Source organism: Opisthocomus hoazin, chromosome 9 (genome assembly GCF_030867145.1).
Source record: "Opisthocomus hoazin isolate bOpiHoa1 chromosome 9, bOpiHoa1.hap1, whole genome shotgun sequence".
Classification (NCBI taxonomy): Eukaryota; Metazoa; Chordata; class Aves; order Opisthocomiformes; family Opisthocomidae; genus Opisthocomus; species Opisthocomus hoazin.
In genome coordinates, this window is record NC_134422.1 from 36,656,702 (window position 1) to 36,673,001 (window position 16,300).

A 16,300-nucleotide genomic window follows, 5' to 3' on the forward strand; every position below is an offset into this window, starting at 1 on the left:
TAAGGTTGGCTCCGGGGAAGATGTGCCAGGCTTGTAAAATGCAAATTTGTTTTCTTGTGAAGCTTCACTCATTCATGCAAAGGCCGAGGAATCTGAGGGAAGAGTAACAGTGGTGATGGCCAGGAGGAATCCATTCCCTAAGACTCAGGGAAGACTGGCAATTGAAAAAAGTTCAAGAGAAGAATAGAGGCGAGTCTCGTTATTTTCAAGTAATGTTCACAAGGGATAAAACTTTATCCTTGCTAGGAAATAATGTGATTTATTGCTGAAACAGCTGGATGACACTAACTAAAGATTAATCATCTGCTGAGAAGAGCTGTCTCCTCCTATATCTCCTTTTCTACTTAATCTCTGGCTTCACATGAGGTTGTTCTACCTACAGCACAAGCAAACAAGAATATACATCACATCCAGCAACAAACTAACATACATCATGAGTACCAACAAGCTGACATACATCACATGCATGCCTTTATCAAATGGTTTTTAGGCCACAGATGCCCATGCAACCACCCATCAACATTTCCATATCCAAACTAGATGTCTCCTAAAAGTGCAGTTGAGAATTCAGCTGTCTAGTTTTTGTGATGGAAGCTGTTGTTAGACCAAAAACTTCACCACAAAATATTCAACTCAAACACAAGACTGCTGTTACAGAAAAGAGCACATGATACTATTGCACATAATTCAGCAAGTTTTCAGTCTATCTGACTGGATAAGCAGCTAATGCTCTTGAAGAAATAGTCTACAGTCTCCTGTGTGAGGCAAAGAATTTTTGGAAGAGCTGTTATATTCACGTGCCTTTTTTGCATTAATTCCTGGGTGAGGTGGTCTTTGTGTACCTGACTTCATCTGGAACTAAACACAGCATAGTACGTGATCTGCTCACCGAACAAAATCCCCATGTTGGGGAGACCCAAGGAAAGGAGGTGGAGTCACATCATGTTCTCCTGGTCAATTGTACCACTCCGATTTTCATGTGGATTGGCTATACAGAAAGCATTAATCTAAATTACCTCTTTAGGTGAGAAATGTCCCTATCAAACACGCTCTTAGACCTCACCCAGATCATGCAGATTTACAACTGCCAGAACTTTTCCCTTGTTATACCTTTCCAAGCCAGTCACTGACCTGAGATAACACTTTCTTCTGTCCGCAGTTTATGCCTCCAATGAAAACCATATTGGGCATTACAGGCATGGGATACTCAAAGACAAAGTCAATTCTCTTCAGCCAAATGGATCCATGACTTAAAAGCTGTGTAACTGTCATCGGCTTTTGGAGAAAGTCTGAGGCCAGGCTTTCAAATGGTGAAAAGATGATACCGCAGGTGAAAGACTCTGAAATGCTGATCAGGAAGTTCTTCACTCTCTGAGGGAATGTCATATGATCTGTATTTTCTGAGAATATTCGTGGGACATAGGATGGTGGGTCCGGACTCCGAGCAGCATGAACATCTATGGCACACGGGACACTCCGCAAGAAGAAAACGGTAGGGATAGAAAAGTGCAAAGCAATTATCTGCCCACAGGGTGTCATAGGATCTGTAAAGATGGCATCAAATTTACTTTCTTCAATGTATTTCATCATCTCTTTGTTGTACAGTAAAGACCTGCAGGTAGCTTGAAACATGGCAGAAACCTCTCTGAAATTATGCCAGGTATTTATAAATCTCATCAGGAAAGACTCTTCGCTAAAAGAGATTGAAGTAAGTGAGAGCAAAAGCTCTTCCATCGCTTCTTTTTTGAAAGGTGCAGGATACGTTTTCAATTCATATAGCCCCGTGGAATCTATCAGCATTTTGCTCTCTGGTGCGATGACAACTACTTCATGACCTCTCTTGCTCAGCTCAGTCAGCGCTTGCTTCATACTCAGCCAGTGGCTGCCCTCCATCGGGACCACCAGCAGTTTCCCAGCAGCAGCAGGGCTCAGGCAGCACAAGAAGGGGAGCAGCACTGCCACCAGCATGTTGCAAGCTGGACGGACAGAAACCCATGCACAAGAGAGGCGAGGGGTGGTTTGCAGGCTTTTGTAGCTATGCTCCACCTATGCAAACACACCACTTGGCAGTGCTTTCTGACGTTACCACTGCCCTTCTGACTTGCCTCACATTTCAAGTGTTCACAAGTTTGCACGCAACAGCAGTCACGGTAGGTGATTAATGATTACAAACGGTTGAGACGAGGTTCGTACTTCAAAAGCAGGTTTGCGTGAGCATGAGAAAGGTGTGTTTCCCACCATACACTTCACTCTCCCAAGCTGAGAATGCAGCTCAGTGCTTCAGCCTTCTCCCCATACTAGGATCACAGCCTCACGACATTCTTACCAGCAGCAACCCAGCAACATTTACTGCCATTTACTGACAACATGCTCTAAGGTACCTGGGAATCCATGAAAGTAATGAATGCACAGAGTGGGTGGACAGAAAGACTGCTGGCGTTGCCCCACATGATAGTACTGGGTCTATGAAGATTGCACCAAAATTACTCTTTTCCATCTAGTGTTGGAGTTCTCTGTGCCACTGAGGCTGTCAGAGTAGTCACAGTGTGTAGTAATTTGGTGGGTTTTTATAAGTCCTTTCTTTCCTAATGAAGCTGAGGCAAATTGTACAATGAAACTTAACTTATAGTAAAGATAAATAAGAGAAATCAATGTTAAAGTTCCTGTTAAAGTTTTGGGGTTTCCTTTTTTTTTTTTTAATAACCAGAACAGTTGGTACAACAGAAAAATGAATTATGTTTTTCACTGATGCCAACATGCATTTTTTTTGAAGATAAGCAGCCAACAGAAAATCTTTCCCCATGTCTACATATAACTTCTATCTAACCTCTTGCCCCATTGGGTATAAAACTATGTTGCAAAACTATGTTCACCATTGTACCTCAGATAACATAAATCAACAACATGTTTCTAATTCATGAATTCACAAGTTCACAGCCCATGTCAGTTCAGTTCATGACTGAAACAGTTCACGAACGCTGTGGGTCCAGATCCTTCTCAGTAGTAAACTGCTGGGGTTTTAAATATCGGTGATAACCTCTCACTGTAGAAGTTTAGAAGGAGATGGCTCGGCAGGTGCCTTTGGGATACAGTTTGCTCCTCCAGGTCATTCAGGGCTCTACATCACTGGTGGAGCTTTCTTTCGTGTGCATTTTCTGCATGCTTATTTTCAAGCCTGGTGGGAAAGCTTTGAAGTTATGGAGAACCTGCCCTCCAGAAAGAGCAGCCAGCTCCATCACCCACACTGTCCCCATATCGAAAGTTTATGACACAGGAGTAACTTAATGGGAATTTTCAAACAGCTCAGAAGAAGCAGACCTGTTGCTCATAATCTTTGAAAAGGCTGTCAAGTGAACACTAGAAGACGATGCATTCAAGCTAGACTGACAGATGAAGACAGTGTCTTGCATTTCCCATGTGGGTCATTTATAGACATCTGCTTGGGTCTTTTAATATCCAATCAGTGATCTTTCCCACTCCTGTCTCCATGTCTTTTTGAAAAACCTGTTGTGAGCAACTGCTACTCATTTTCCTTCATTCGAACACGTATTACCAGTTATAATGAACCAAGTGGCACTACAGACTGTCCTGATAAGAGGATTGGCTCTGCTACTTCCAACACAAGCACTAAACACACTTCTCTGGACAAAAGGGGAGGGTATTAGGGCTTTCTTCTACACTATTCTGTTTCAGGGGCACTCACAATTTGCAATACTTGAAAAGACCCTTCCAGCTATTGATCTGCTATAGAATATGCTGTACTTGATTCAGAGACCCGTTTGGCACCCAAAAACCTGAATGAAAATTTACAGAAGACATCCAAACCCAGAGAAGCTTAAAACCTTATTAAATAAGCTCTAAAAGAAGGGGAAGAAATTATTTTAAAATGTATTCTTTTTAGAGGTAGCTATTGGCACCTTGACATAATGGGAAAGACATAAATGAATTAATCTGGCAGATGGATGTGACAGAAAAAGAACTGATGAATAGCTAAAATCTTAAGTCCAATAACCTCCAATGTATAGGAGAGTCCATGAGACAGCTGTGAAGGGAGGACACCATGAGGCAGACAGAGAGCAGACCATGTTTATGAATGTTCCTCAGGCTATGCTTTCAGTCTTTCAGAGCAATATAGCCAAGTCCTCCAAGTCCGGCTTTTGTTGCAGGGAGAGCTCTCATAGAGATGGACATGGCATAAGAAACTCAGACAAAACAGAAGCTAACAAGTCTGGCTCCTGTTGGGGAGGAAAGTTTGCAACTCACCAAAACTCAAGTAAGCTTCAGTTCAACAAAAGAAAGAGCTTATCATTTGCATAAAAGTTAGATGTCACTTAAATTCCCATATTCTATAAGGCTTTAGGTTTGCCAGGATATGACATAATCTGAATGCTGGGTACTAGGAAATAACATTTCTGCATCATTTCTCACTAGCTTTCTATCTTTAAATACCAAGGTGTTGACAGTTAGGTTTTCATGTTCTCGCCTTTTCAATAAACACAAAATAAAATTTTATACCTGAGAGAGATTTTTCTTCTGACCACAGTTTATCCCTCCAATAAAAACCATGTTTGGCATCACTGGTCTCGGGAACTCAAACACAAAATCATATCTCATTAGCCAAACAGATCCATGGCTTAGGAGGTCTGTAGCTGTCACTTTCTTTTGAAAAATCTCGCATGCAAGCTCTTCAAATTGCGCGACCAAAGGCTGACAGTAAACGAACTCCAGCACACGGACCAGCATGTTCTTCAAGCGTTGAGCAAATGTCATTCTGTCTGAATTATTCAGGAAGAGTCTGGGGACGTAAGAAGGAGGGTTTGGACACTGGGTAGCTTCAGAATCCATACCGCAAGGAAACCCCCGCAAAAAGTAGACAGAAGGAACTGAAAGATACTCAGAAATTATCGGTCCGCACATCAGAATTGGATCTGTGAAAACCACATCAAATTTCTCTTCTCTCAAATACTTCATCATTTCTTCGTTGTGCAAAAGGCTCTTACAGTTGGTGAAAAAGAACCTGAAAATTTCTACAATGCTTTTATACATTGTAATAATAATATTCAAAACAGATTGTTCAACAAAATGAGCATTAACAAATGACTTCAGTGCAACAACTAAATGGTCCTCTGCATAAGGTATTGGATATATTTTCACTGTATAATTATGAGGCTCCTTTGGCTTCAGATACAAACTTGTTGACGGTACAACCACAACAACTTCATGTCCATTTTGCTGGAGTTTCCCCACCACTGGCTGCATGCTGAGCCAGTGACTTCCATCCTGAGGTACCACTAGGATCTTTCCACCTTCAGCAAAGATTAAAGATGATGTCAGAAGAAGAAATATCCCAGTATGCTGGTAAGAACACTGAAATGGAAGAGCCATTTTGCTGCAAATAAACTGGAGAGTTCTGCTCTGGAGGTATTCGACACAGTCCTTTACACGAGGGTCCATGCAAGCTTTATCTTAGCTGCGGGGAACTTACTGGTTGCTGAAAAAAATATTTAACTTCCAAATATTGCTGTGTTATCCTTCAATATTTAACTGTAGTTGCTTATATAAAAGGGAAGTGGAGCACACTGTTTTTGAAAAAAGATGTCCCCCTGTGCACTTCTTGTTAATTTTTAAACTTGGAAGTATGTCAGCACATTCCTTCCTTCATGAAACTAAGACAACCAGGGTCGTCATCTTGTAATAATACTTGTGGTTAATACCATTGACTTGGTAAGTATGCAGTGAGGAAACAAGCCTGGTTTTGCTACCAAAAGCAACCTTTAAAATAACACCCAGCAGAGTGAATGGAAATTGCAACACAATTTCTTTTAGCCTGAGAACACCTAACCAATATGCAGAAGGCTGATGTTAACCTCCTATCTCCTGGAAGCAGTCAAACCTGCATGTATTATGAATATATCACAGATACCAGGATGCACCATGCAATCCCAAATCTGCAAAGAACAATCCCATTTGGCTTTTATCCCCATGGCACTTGACAAAAAATAACTAAATTGTGGGTTCGGGGAAAGTGAAAGGAAAGGAGGCCTGCAGTGACGTTTTGGGACACAAAGAAGCAGACTTGGTCTTTAGTCACTGTTCTGAAAACTCTTTGAATGTATTGTGAGCAAGACAAAAATTAGGAGGAGATATGATATCTTTTACTAGTCCCACTGATAACATACAGAGAGAAAACCCCAACAAGGAAACTAGGCATCTGAGTTCTCCTCCCTTCACAGATACAGGCAGTAACATAAGCAACCACACACAGGTGTCTCCTGGACCTCTTCAGCTGTGAGCCCTGATGGAGCTGCAAAATCTCCTTTCCTCTTCCACATTCCTTGCTGGGCAGCAGCCCAACTTTGATCAGAAAAGAGATCCCCTCCTGCTTAAATTAGCCAGGAGCTTGGTAGTTGGACCTGTGGGTTTGAATCCACTCGTAGGGAGGCAGAAGCTAACTCTGGAGTTCACTGTTTCCTGAGGGAGGATCTGATTGCTGGGCTATTATAAAAAGCTAGCTTGGGTTTCCAAGAAAAGCTCTACTAGGGTGGTGTGATCCCTTGTTTGCCAGCGTCCCCTGCTGTCCTGTGGGAACGTGCAGTGAACTGAGGCCCTCAGGGCTGGGCTGGAGGAATGTTTTGTCCTTATGCAAGTAAAGGCATTGCCAGACCAAAGTCTTTTGGCTGGTGCTAAGGAAGAGGTCCTCGTGAAGAAAAGAGCTGATGCAAAACTATCAGCAGCACAAAGTTTTTCCTGTTCCTTCCTTTTGTAGCGGTGGTGGGATTCCCAGCACCTTCAGTATGGAGAAACAAACGCTTACGGCCTTAGGCAATGGGGCTTGTCTCAGTGGACACCCAAAGGGTGCTCTGTGTAGCTTCACACTGTCATGGGCACATGGAGAAACCAGCTTTAGACATGGAGAACTGATTTCTAGAGTGGGCCAGATATGGGAGAGTGAGGGGCAGGGAGCAGTTCTGTAAGGCACAGACTGAAAGCACGAGACTGAACAGATTTACAAATAAATCTGAATAAATGCTGGAGATTTGGAGATAAAGAGTGTATTGCAAGTGCTGAGCTAAAAAGTGACCAAATCCATTTGGAACTTGCTGTTTGGTGTGGGTTTTTTTCTGCACTTGCATATGACCTTCAACAGCAAAATCAGTTGGCTGAAAACAGCCAATACAAAGTTCATCTTCCACTGTCTGTAAATCTCTTGCTAGTATGGCTACACTTTCTTACAGACTCCTTACTTTTTGTACCAGAACACCAGGGCAAAAACTGTGGAAAAGGTAAGGCAGCAACAGCAGGAACAGAAAAAAATTTAAAAAAAGAAAAATTAGAGGTAAACAGAGGAGAGACAAAGAAAGGATTAAATTCTGAGGTTAACACAGAATCAGCTGAGGTCAGATCTAAGCTGGGTAATCATTATTCAGAAAATTAACAGACTGGCTCATTTTTCAGAGCAAGATGGTAGGTTTACAGGTGTTTGCTGTTCATTATCCAGTAGCAAAGGGCACCTGGGCCCCTTGCAGCTTTGAAGGGTGTGGTGCTGGTTACTGACTCCAGTTGTATGTGCAGAGAAGCCTAGTTTGAGGAACAGAGGCTTGAAAGAGTGAGAACTGTGTGCGAGCTCCTGGTATTGGGGAGGAAAGGCTTTCGCACTGGATACGAAGGACAGAAATTTTATGTTAAACAAAGTTGAAGCTTGAGTGACTCAAGACTGCAGATTTCTTTTCCTCCCAGGAGTACCTCTCACCACAAGGCTTGTGTGGGCTACTTCAGGCTGTCTCTTTGAGCTGGCAGGCAGCGTTGCAACCATGGAGCCGCTCTGAGGAGTTGAGACTGCTTGGACCGTGAGCCATAACCATGTTGTGGGGTTTGGGGGCAGGTGTGCTTACCCCTCGCCCTGTGATTGCTTGAGCTGGAAAAGGTACTAAAACTCTCTCAAACCGCTTATCTCTGAGTTGAACTGGTTGCGATGTGTGGATTTCTTCCAGCCTGAGCAGCCATCAGCGAGTGGCACTAAGGGAAGAGGATAGCAGATGGATAGCTCAGCAGCTACTTGTTATATGAGCAGCACCAAAACTAGAACTCAAACCAAATGATTGTTGAGACAGCCTGGAAGTGTGGGTTTTATCTGCTGGATTTGCTTTCCTGTTGTTAGATGAGATTGCTCACTCCCTCAGCTCTGGGTCTTGCAAGCAGGAACAGGTTGATCAAAGGCAAGAGTAATGAAGCAATTTCATTTCCTGGGTTTTGGATGATGGGTGAGGCTTATACATGGAGGAAGTCTTGTGTAACTGAACCCACTCCTTGTATTTTTTAATGCTAAACCGTGTCAGGCAAAAGGATTACAGGTACAACGCATGTTGGTAGCTTCTGATGTGAACCTGCCTGATTCCCCCCTTAGGTTTTACACACTATAGAGATACACTGGCATTTGCCTGCACAGGAGAAGATAGTATGTAGTTTGGCTAGCATGACTTCAGTGGAAAAACAACCCATAAAAGTGATGACATGTTGGCTGCAAGTTGGAAAGTAATCTTACTCTAAGTCTTTGCAAGAGCGAGAAGCAGCAGGCAGCTAAGCAAATCACAGGACACAGATCATTTCTAGGGGCAGCCCTTTAATAAGCCATAAACAGAAACCATACAAAAATGATAGTATGTGATCCTGAAATTATGACTCTATACTAACAGAAAGATGACATTTAAGGTTGCCCAAGTAACTGTAATTGGAACATTTCCTAACTGTTGTAGGGCAATGTGTTTGATATTTGCAAATATAATACTGTTATAACCTTTCTAGATTTTTGTACATAGACTGCCGTTGAATATTGTACCTTCAGACTCACATGACAGAAGGTGTTGTAATTTAACCAGAAGACAAACTTCCCATGGAATGGGAAACTAAGGCAGTAGTGCCATTTGAGATGAGGGAATTTTTGTTGCAAGAACTATGTTTTACATCTTCACTCAGTATCTCTTCTTCAAAATATGGGAGGCACAGGGTTGTGAACAAAAGCAGACTGAAGAGGACAGTGAGATGAACCGTTCGGTTAGAGCAGCTGTTTCAGGTTGGTCTATACTGTGCATTGAAGACATACAGTGCACGACAGTTAAACTTTCCTTTTCAAAAGTAGTGTTGCTTTTACTTGCCTGATGTTGTGTATTTTTCCATTGCAATATAAGGCAGGTGAAATTATTGTCGGCTTTACTGTGTGTTCTGCATTTGCAATATAAGGCAGATGAAATTATTGTCCGCTTTAAAGGTGCTCAACTGCCTTTACAAAAGCATAGTAAACAGATGCTGATGTGATACCAGGCTGCTCTGAACTGCCACTGCGTTCATCAACACCTTGAATATTGCATGGAAAAAGCAACCCTAGTATTTGGTTCATGAACGGAGTGATGACTTCAGTGCTGAAAATGAAGGGTTCCCCTATAGCTGTACTAATCCTAGCTACCCATTAGCAAATTAACAGTGCCCGCAGACATGATGGGATCCCTTCTGAGGCCACACAAAGTGACATTTGGATTGAGCAGATTTTTGAAAAGCATCTCTCTGTGGACCAGATATTTGTTCGTGCTTTGTTACTGCTTAGTGGATTTTTTTGGCTGCTTGCCAAAGTCCTTGAATTCCACTTTAATTGCACATTTCAGAGGACCAGTTAGAAATGTCTCTTTCTCAGAGCTTCCCAGATGCTGCTGGCTCTGGCAGGAGAGTTTCAGAACAGGACCTGTTTTCTTAATCCCTGTGCTGGAGGGACAAATGACAGCATCTTTATTCAGTTGTACTTCTCCTTTAATTCACTACCTACTTAAATCCTACTCAACTTAAATTTTAATGTTTTAAGTTAACCGGTTGTTTAAATGAGTAATGGCTGTTTTAGGTTAAAGAAAACAGGACCAACTTTGAAATGTTGCTATAGCTTAATGTTTCCGAACTTTGCTTTGGTCAAACCATAGGAACTTTGTTTTTACAAGCTGCCCAAAAAAGCAAATTCGCGTTACCTTTGGCTACAGATGAGATATTTGTCAAAGTGTCTCAGGGCTCACAGTCCAAGTTCATTTGCGATGCCCCTCTAATGAGGGACCACTTACCGTGCCAGCCTTCAGGTCCTTCTGGAGTCATGAGAGGATGAGGCTGGCACAGGACCTCTGCTCAGCCAAGACACTGCGTCCAGTTTCCTGCGAGCCTTGTATTAACCCTCCAGACACCCTGGGACTTGGCAACTGGATTTATGTGTCTGTTGATGAATATGTAATTGATATGGAGATGGATGGCTATGCAAAGTTCAGGGCAAGAGGAAATCCGGCCTGGGGCAGACAGTGCGGTTATCTTAGTCAATGAGTAAGTGCAGCTTGTGTTCCCCCATGCCCAGTCCTGCAGTCTCATGTTTCTCCCACTGCCTCTGAGACTGCAGGTTGTGGACGATGCTTATGGCTCAGGAGGGTCAGGAAACTTGGGATTTAATTCCCAGCTCTGTGCTGAATAAGACCTATATGACCAGTTCTGCCAAAGCACAATCTCCTCAGCACCCCGATGCCTCCAGCTCCAGAGCAGGTACTCCACGGGACCATGTGAGATGTGGCAGAAAGGAGCGCTCTCCTGGAATACGGACATAATGCCCCCTTCTTCTGCCTGTGGAAAACTATGGCAAGTGGTGTAACTGTCCTGGGTTTGGCCAGAACAGGGTTAATTTTCACCGGACTCCAGGAAGGGGCACAGCCGGGGGGTGGGGGCTGACCCCACCTGGCCAAACAGAGCCCGGTATTCCATACCATGTGACGTCACGCTGGTTTCCGGTGGGGGGGGCGGCGCGGCGGGAACGCACTCGCGGCTTGGGGGGGCGCAGCGTTCGTCCTGTTTCGGGAGAGCGGCTGTCTGTACGGTTCGTGGTTGTGTTTTCTCCCTATTTGTATCGTTGTTGTTCCTGTTTTCCCTCTGTTTGCTGTTCTGTTAAACTGCCCTTATCCCGACCCACCAGTTTCTGCCTCTTTCTTTCCATTCTCCTCCGAACGCCGGCGGGGGGAGGGGCTGCCGCGTGGCGCTTTTGTTGCCAGCGGCAGCCGAAACCAAAACATTAAATTGGCGCCCAAGCGTTGGGCAGGGATAACGGCAGGGCTGAGCAGCGGGTGTTAAAACTGTTTTCTTACGTTTTGTTAAATTTTGTCATACGCATTTTTCTGTGTTAAATAGTCGCCGGTAAAAATGTTTCTGTCTTTGATCAGATGGCTGTGGTTTTTGAATCCTTATTTGCAGTATGTATTCAATGCCGTGCTGTTCATCATCGCTGGGAAAAAGATCAGGATGATAATTTTGCTCTACTGTACGATATTGACTTATGATATGATAACATCACTGTGCATGAAATTAGTCTTGTATTTGCATGCGGCACTGCGGTCATTTCCGTACCTCGGATCCTATGTCTTAGATTTTGTTAATAATCAAACCCAGCCTGTGGGGAAAACCGAAGGGGATACCTTCCCCCACTCTTTCGCTCCCCCTCTCTTCCTCAGGCTGGTCCTAACTGCTTTTGAGAATTTCGAGTACCCGTGGGATGCTCAGGGCAGCACTCTCCTTTTGTTCTGCCTGCTGAACGGGTTCTGGGTTTTGTTTAGGGTTAAGCAAGTCGTTAAGAACATCCTGCAGAGACCTGCCCCGGGGCTGGATAGCTGTGAGTGGCTGGGTGTGTGGGACAGCACGGGCAGATGTCTAGAGCAGTGGGCACCACCGGTGTGTTTTAAACTCACCCCTGAACAAATACAGAATCCGGACAATCTGGTAAAATATCTGAAAAAAGTGTGCTGCCACCCTGGGAACTCCAGAGAGACACAAATCACCACAATGTGCTGGGGTCTGGCCCATGCCTACCGAGCCATGTTCAACACTGTTCAGTGCCTTAAAGGGGAAAGGGGGGGAAGCGAAGCGGCAGGCGCTGCAACTGGCGCTGCCCCCCCAGCCGGCCCTGCAGCCCCTCCAGCCCAGCAGGCAGTCACAGCCCCCCAGACTGGCACCGCCGCTGCCACAGCTGCAGGGTCTGCCTCGGTTTCCCTGGCAGGCACAGCAGCTGCTCCAGCCCCAGCTCCAGCTGCAGGCAGCGTGGCTGAGCCCAATGACCAACCTGTGCCGGTAGCAGTCGCCCCTGTAAAACTAAAGAAAGACGCAAAGAGAGCAGATCGCTCCGGGAGGGATGACGATGAGCCAGGGTCATCACGGGAGATAGAGACAGAGATCATCACCCGGTCCCTGTCCCTGGGCGAGCTGCGAGACATGCGGAAAGATTTCAGCCGCCACCCAGGCGAGCACATTGCCACCTGGCTGCTGCGGTGCTGGGATAACGGGGCCAGCAGCTTGGAATTAGAGGGCAAGGAAGCCAAGCAGCTGGGATCCCTGGCCAGGGATGGGGGCATTGACAAGGCCATTGGGAAAAAAGAACAAATCCTCAGCCTCTGGAGGAGACTTCTGTCAGGCGTGAGGGAGAGGTACCCCTTCAGTGACGATTTTGTATGCTATCCTGGCAAGTGGACCAATATGGAAAGGGGTATTCAGTACCTGAGGGAATTAGCTGTGCGGGAGCTGGTTTACTGTGACACAGACGATGAGCAGGTACCCACAGACCCAGATGAACTTAAGTGCTCACAATCCATGTGGAGGAAGTTTGTGCGGAGCACACCCTCCTCACATGCTAACTCACTGGCAGTTGTAAACTGGAAAGGTAAAGACGCACCAACAGTGGATGAGGTGGCTGTCAGACTCCGCCAATACGAGGAAAGTCTCTCTTCCTCCCTTGTCTCAGCTGTGAATAAACTGTCCCGACAGTTCCAGCAATTCAAAGAGGATATGTCCTACTCCCCACCTGTGCGGGCCCGCATCTCAGCTATTAGGGGCAAGCGTTTCTCTGCTCAGGAGAGAGAGTACAGAGGCTACACACCACGGGGCACCCTGTGGTTTTACCTGCGTGACCACGGAGAGGACATGAGGAAGTGGGATGGAAAACCCACCTCAAGTCTAGAGGCACGAGTCCGTGAGTTGCGAGGTAAAACAATCACCAAAGGGGATTCTGTTAGGAAAAGTGCCACTCCAGTTTCCAGAAGCCAGCTCTCCAGACCAGGTAGACAGTTTGACCTTGATTCCGATCCTCTGGAGGGGACCTCCAAGTCATTTTTACAGCAGGTGAGCAGCAAATTCTCTGACGAGGATTAGAGGGGCCCTGCCTCCAGCCAGGTGGAGGAAAGGGACAACTGTGTCTATTGGACGGTGTGGATTCGGTGGCCTGGCACGTCAGATCCACAAGAGTATAAAGCTCTAGTGGACACTGGTGCACAGTGTACTTTAATGCCATCAGAGTTCAAAGGGTCAGAGTCCATTTGCATTTCTGGAGTGACGGGGGGGTCCCAAGAGCTGAGTGTACTGGAGGCTGAAGTGAGCCTCACTGGGCAGGACTGGCAGAAGCACCCCATTGTAACTGGCCCCGAGGCTCCGTGCATCCTTGGGATAGACTATCTTAGGAGAGGCTATTTCAAGGACCCAAAGGGGTATCGGTGGGCTTTTGGCATAGCTGCTGTGGAGACGGAAGAAATTAAACAGCTGTCCATTTTGCCTGGTCTCTCGGAGGATCCTTCCGTTGTGGGGTTGCTGAGGGTTGAAGAACAACAGGTACCCATCGCAACCACAACGGTGCACCGGTGACAGTATCGTACCAACCGAGACTCCCTTCTCCCCATTCATCAGCTGATCCGCCAGCTGGAGAGTCAAGGAGTGATCACCAAAACTCGCTCACCCTTTAATAGTCCCATATGGCCAGTAAGAAAATCTACTGGGGAGTGGAGACTGACAATAGACTACCATTGCCTGAATGAAGTCACACCACCGCTGAGTGCTGCTGTGCCAGACATGCTAGAACTTCAATATCAGCTGGAGTCAAAGGCAGCCAAGTGGTATGCTACAATTGACATCGCTAATGCATTCTTCTCCATCCCTTTGGCAGCAGAGTGCAGGCCACAGTTTGCTTTCACCTGGAGGGGCATCCAGTACACCTGGAATCGACTGCCCCAGGGGTGGAAACACAGTCCCACCATTTGCCATGGACTAATCCAGACTGCACTGGAAAAGGGTGAAGCTCCAGAACATCTGCAGTACATCGACGACATCATTATATGGGGCGACACAGCGGAGGAGGTTTTTGAGAAAGGGGAGAAAATAATTCAGATCCTCCTGAAAGCCGGTTTCGCCATTAAGCGAAGTAAAGGGACCTGAGCAAGAGATCCAGTTTTTGGGAATAAAATGGCAGGATGGGCGCCGTCAAATCCCAATGGATGTCATCAACAAAATAGCAGCTATGTCTCCACCAACCAGCAAAAAGGAAGCACAGGCCTTCCTGGGTGTTGTGGGTTTTTGGAGGATGCACATCCCAAATTACAGCCAGATTGTGAGTCCTCTGTACCACGTGACCCGGAAGAAGAATGATTTTGAATGGGGCCCTGAGCAACGACAGGCATTTGAACAGATTAAACGGGAGATAGTTCATGCCGTAGCCCTTGGTCCAGTCCGGTCAGGGCAAGATGTTAAAAACGTGCTCTACACCGCAGCCGGGGAGAATGGCCCAACCTGGAGTCTCTGGCAGAAAGCACCAGGGGAGACTCGAGGTCGACCCCTGGGGTTCTGGAGCCGGGGATACAAAGGATCTGAGGCCCGCTATACTCCCACTGAGAAAGAGATTCTGGCAGCATACGAAGGCGTTCGAGCTGCTTCAGAAGTGGTCGGCACTGAAGCACAGCTCCTCCTAGCACCACGATTGCCGGTCCTGGGCTGGATGTTCAAAGAAAGAGTCCCCTCTACGCATCACGCCACCGATGCTACGTGGAGTAAGTGGGTCGCTCTGATCACCCAGCGCGCCCGAATGGGAAACCCCAGTCGCCCAGGAATTCTGGAGGTCATCATGGACTGGCCAGAAGGCAAAGATTTTGGAGCATCGCCAGAGGAGGAGGTGACACGTGCTGAAGAGGCCCCACTATATAACCAGCTGCCAGAAGATGAGAAACAGTATGCCCTGTTCACGGATGGGTCCTGTCGCATTGTGGGGAAGCAGCGGAGGTGGAAGGCTGCTGTATGGAGCCCTACACGACAAGTCGCAGAAACTGCCGAGGGAGAAGGTGAGTCCAGCCAGTTTGCAGAGGTGAAAGCCATCCAGCTGGCTTTAGACATTGCCAGTCAAGAGAAGTGGCCAGTGCTCTATCTTTACACCGACTCTTGGATGGTGGCCAATGCCTTGTGGGGGTAGCTGCAGCAATGGAAGAAGAACAACTGGCAGCGCAGAGGCAAACCTATCTGGGCTGCCCCATTGTGGCAAGATATTGCTGCCCGTCTGGAGCAGTTGGTTGTAAAAGTCCGTCACGTGGACGCCCACGTCCCTAAGAGTCGGGCCACTGAAGAACATCAAAACAACCACCAGGTAGATCAGGCTGCTAAGATTGAAGTGGCTCAGGTGGATCTGGACTGGCAACATAAGGGTGAACTCTTTATAGCTCAGTGGGCCCATGACACCTCGGGCCACCAAGGAAGAGACGCGACATACAGATGGGCTCGTGACCGAGGGGTGGACTTGACCATGGACACTATTGCACAGGTTATCCATGAATGTGAGACATGCGCTGCAATCAAGCAAGCCAAGCGGGTAAAGCCTCAGTGGTATGTGGACGATGGCTAAAATATAAATATGGGGAGGCTTGGCAGATTGACTACATCACACTGCCACAGACCCGCCAAGGCAAGCGCTATGTGCTCACAATGGTGGAGGCCACCACCGGATGGCTGGAAACCTACCCTGTGCCCCATGCCACTGCCCTGAATACCATCCTGGGCCTGGAAAAACAAGTCCTGTGGCGACATGGCACTCCCGAAAGAATCGAGTCGGACAACGGGACTCACTTTCGCAACAGCCTCATAGACACCTGGGCCAAAGAACATGGTATCGAGTGGGTGTATCACATCCCCTACCATGCACCAGCCTCGGGAAAGATCGAACGTTACAATGGGCTGCTAAAAACCACTTTGAGGGCAATGGGGGGTGGGACTTTCAAAAATTGGGATACCCATTTAGCAAAGGCCACCTGGTTGGTTAACACCAGGGGATCCACCAACCGGGCTGGTCCTGCCCAGTCAAAACCTCAGCGCCCCGTAGAAGGAGATAAAGTCCCTGTAGTGCACATGCGGAACATGTTAGGGAAGACGGTTTGGGTTAGTCCTGCCTCGGGCAAAGGCAAGCCCGTCCGCGGGATTGCCTTTGCTCAAGGACCTGGGT

General features: G+C 46.6%; 2 protein-coding genes and 1 pseudogene across 3 annotated transcripts in view; all 3 read right to left on the reverse strand.

Moving 5' to 3' along the window:
• Positions 1–1,989, reverse strand: part of LOC104327544 (UDP-glucuronosyltransferase 1A1) — a 74,602-nt gene extending 72,613 nt beyond the window's left edge. The window contains exon 1 of the mRNA XM_075429628.1: positions 1,132–1,989. Coding sequence (XP_075285743.1) covers positions 1,132–1,968 — 837 coding nt within the window. The 5' untranslated portion in view covers positions 1,969–1,989. The remainder of the gene's footprint in view (positions 1–1,131) is intronic.
• Positions 1–16,300, reverse strand: part of LOC104337167 (UDP-glucuronosyltransferase 1A1) — a 33,511-nt gene that overhangs the window by 9,832 nt on the left and 7,379 nt on the right. Inside the window, exon 3 of one of the 2 annotated variants that reach the window (XM_075429634.1) lies at positions 6,121–9,753. The exons of the other annotated variant lie outside the window; for it this stretch is intronic. Within the exon in view, the coding sequence (XP_075285749.1) occupies positions 9,742–9,753 (12 nt within the window). The 3' untranslated portion in view covers positions 6,121–9,741. Of the gene's footprint in view, positions 1–6,120; positions 9,754–16,300 lie in introns of those variants that run through there. 2 annotated transcript variants of the gene reach the window in all.
• On the reverse strand, positions 4,510–5,454 carry LOC104337211 (UDP-glucuronosyltransferase 1A6 pseudogene; annotated as a pseudogene).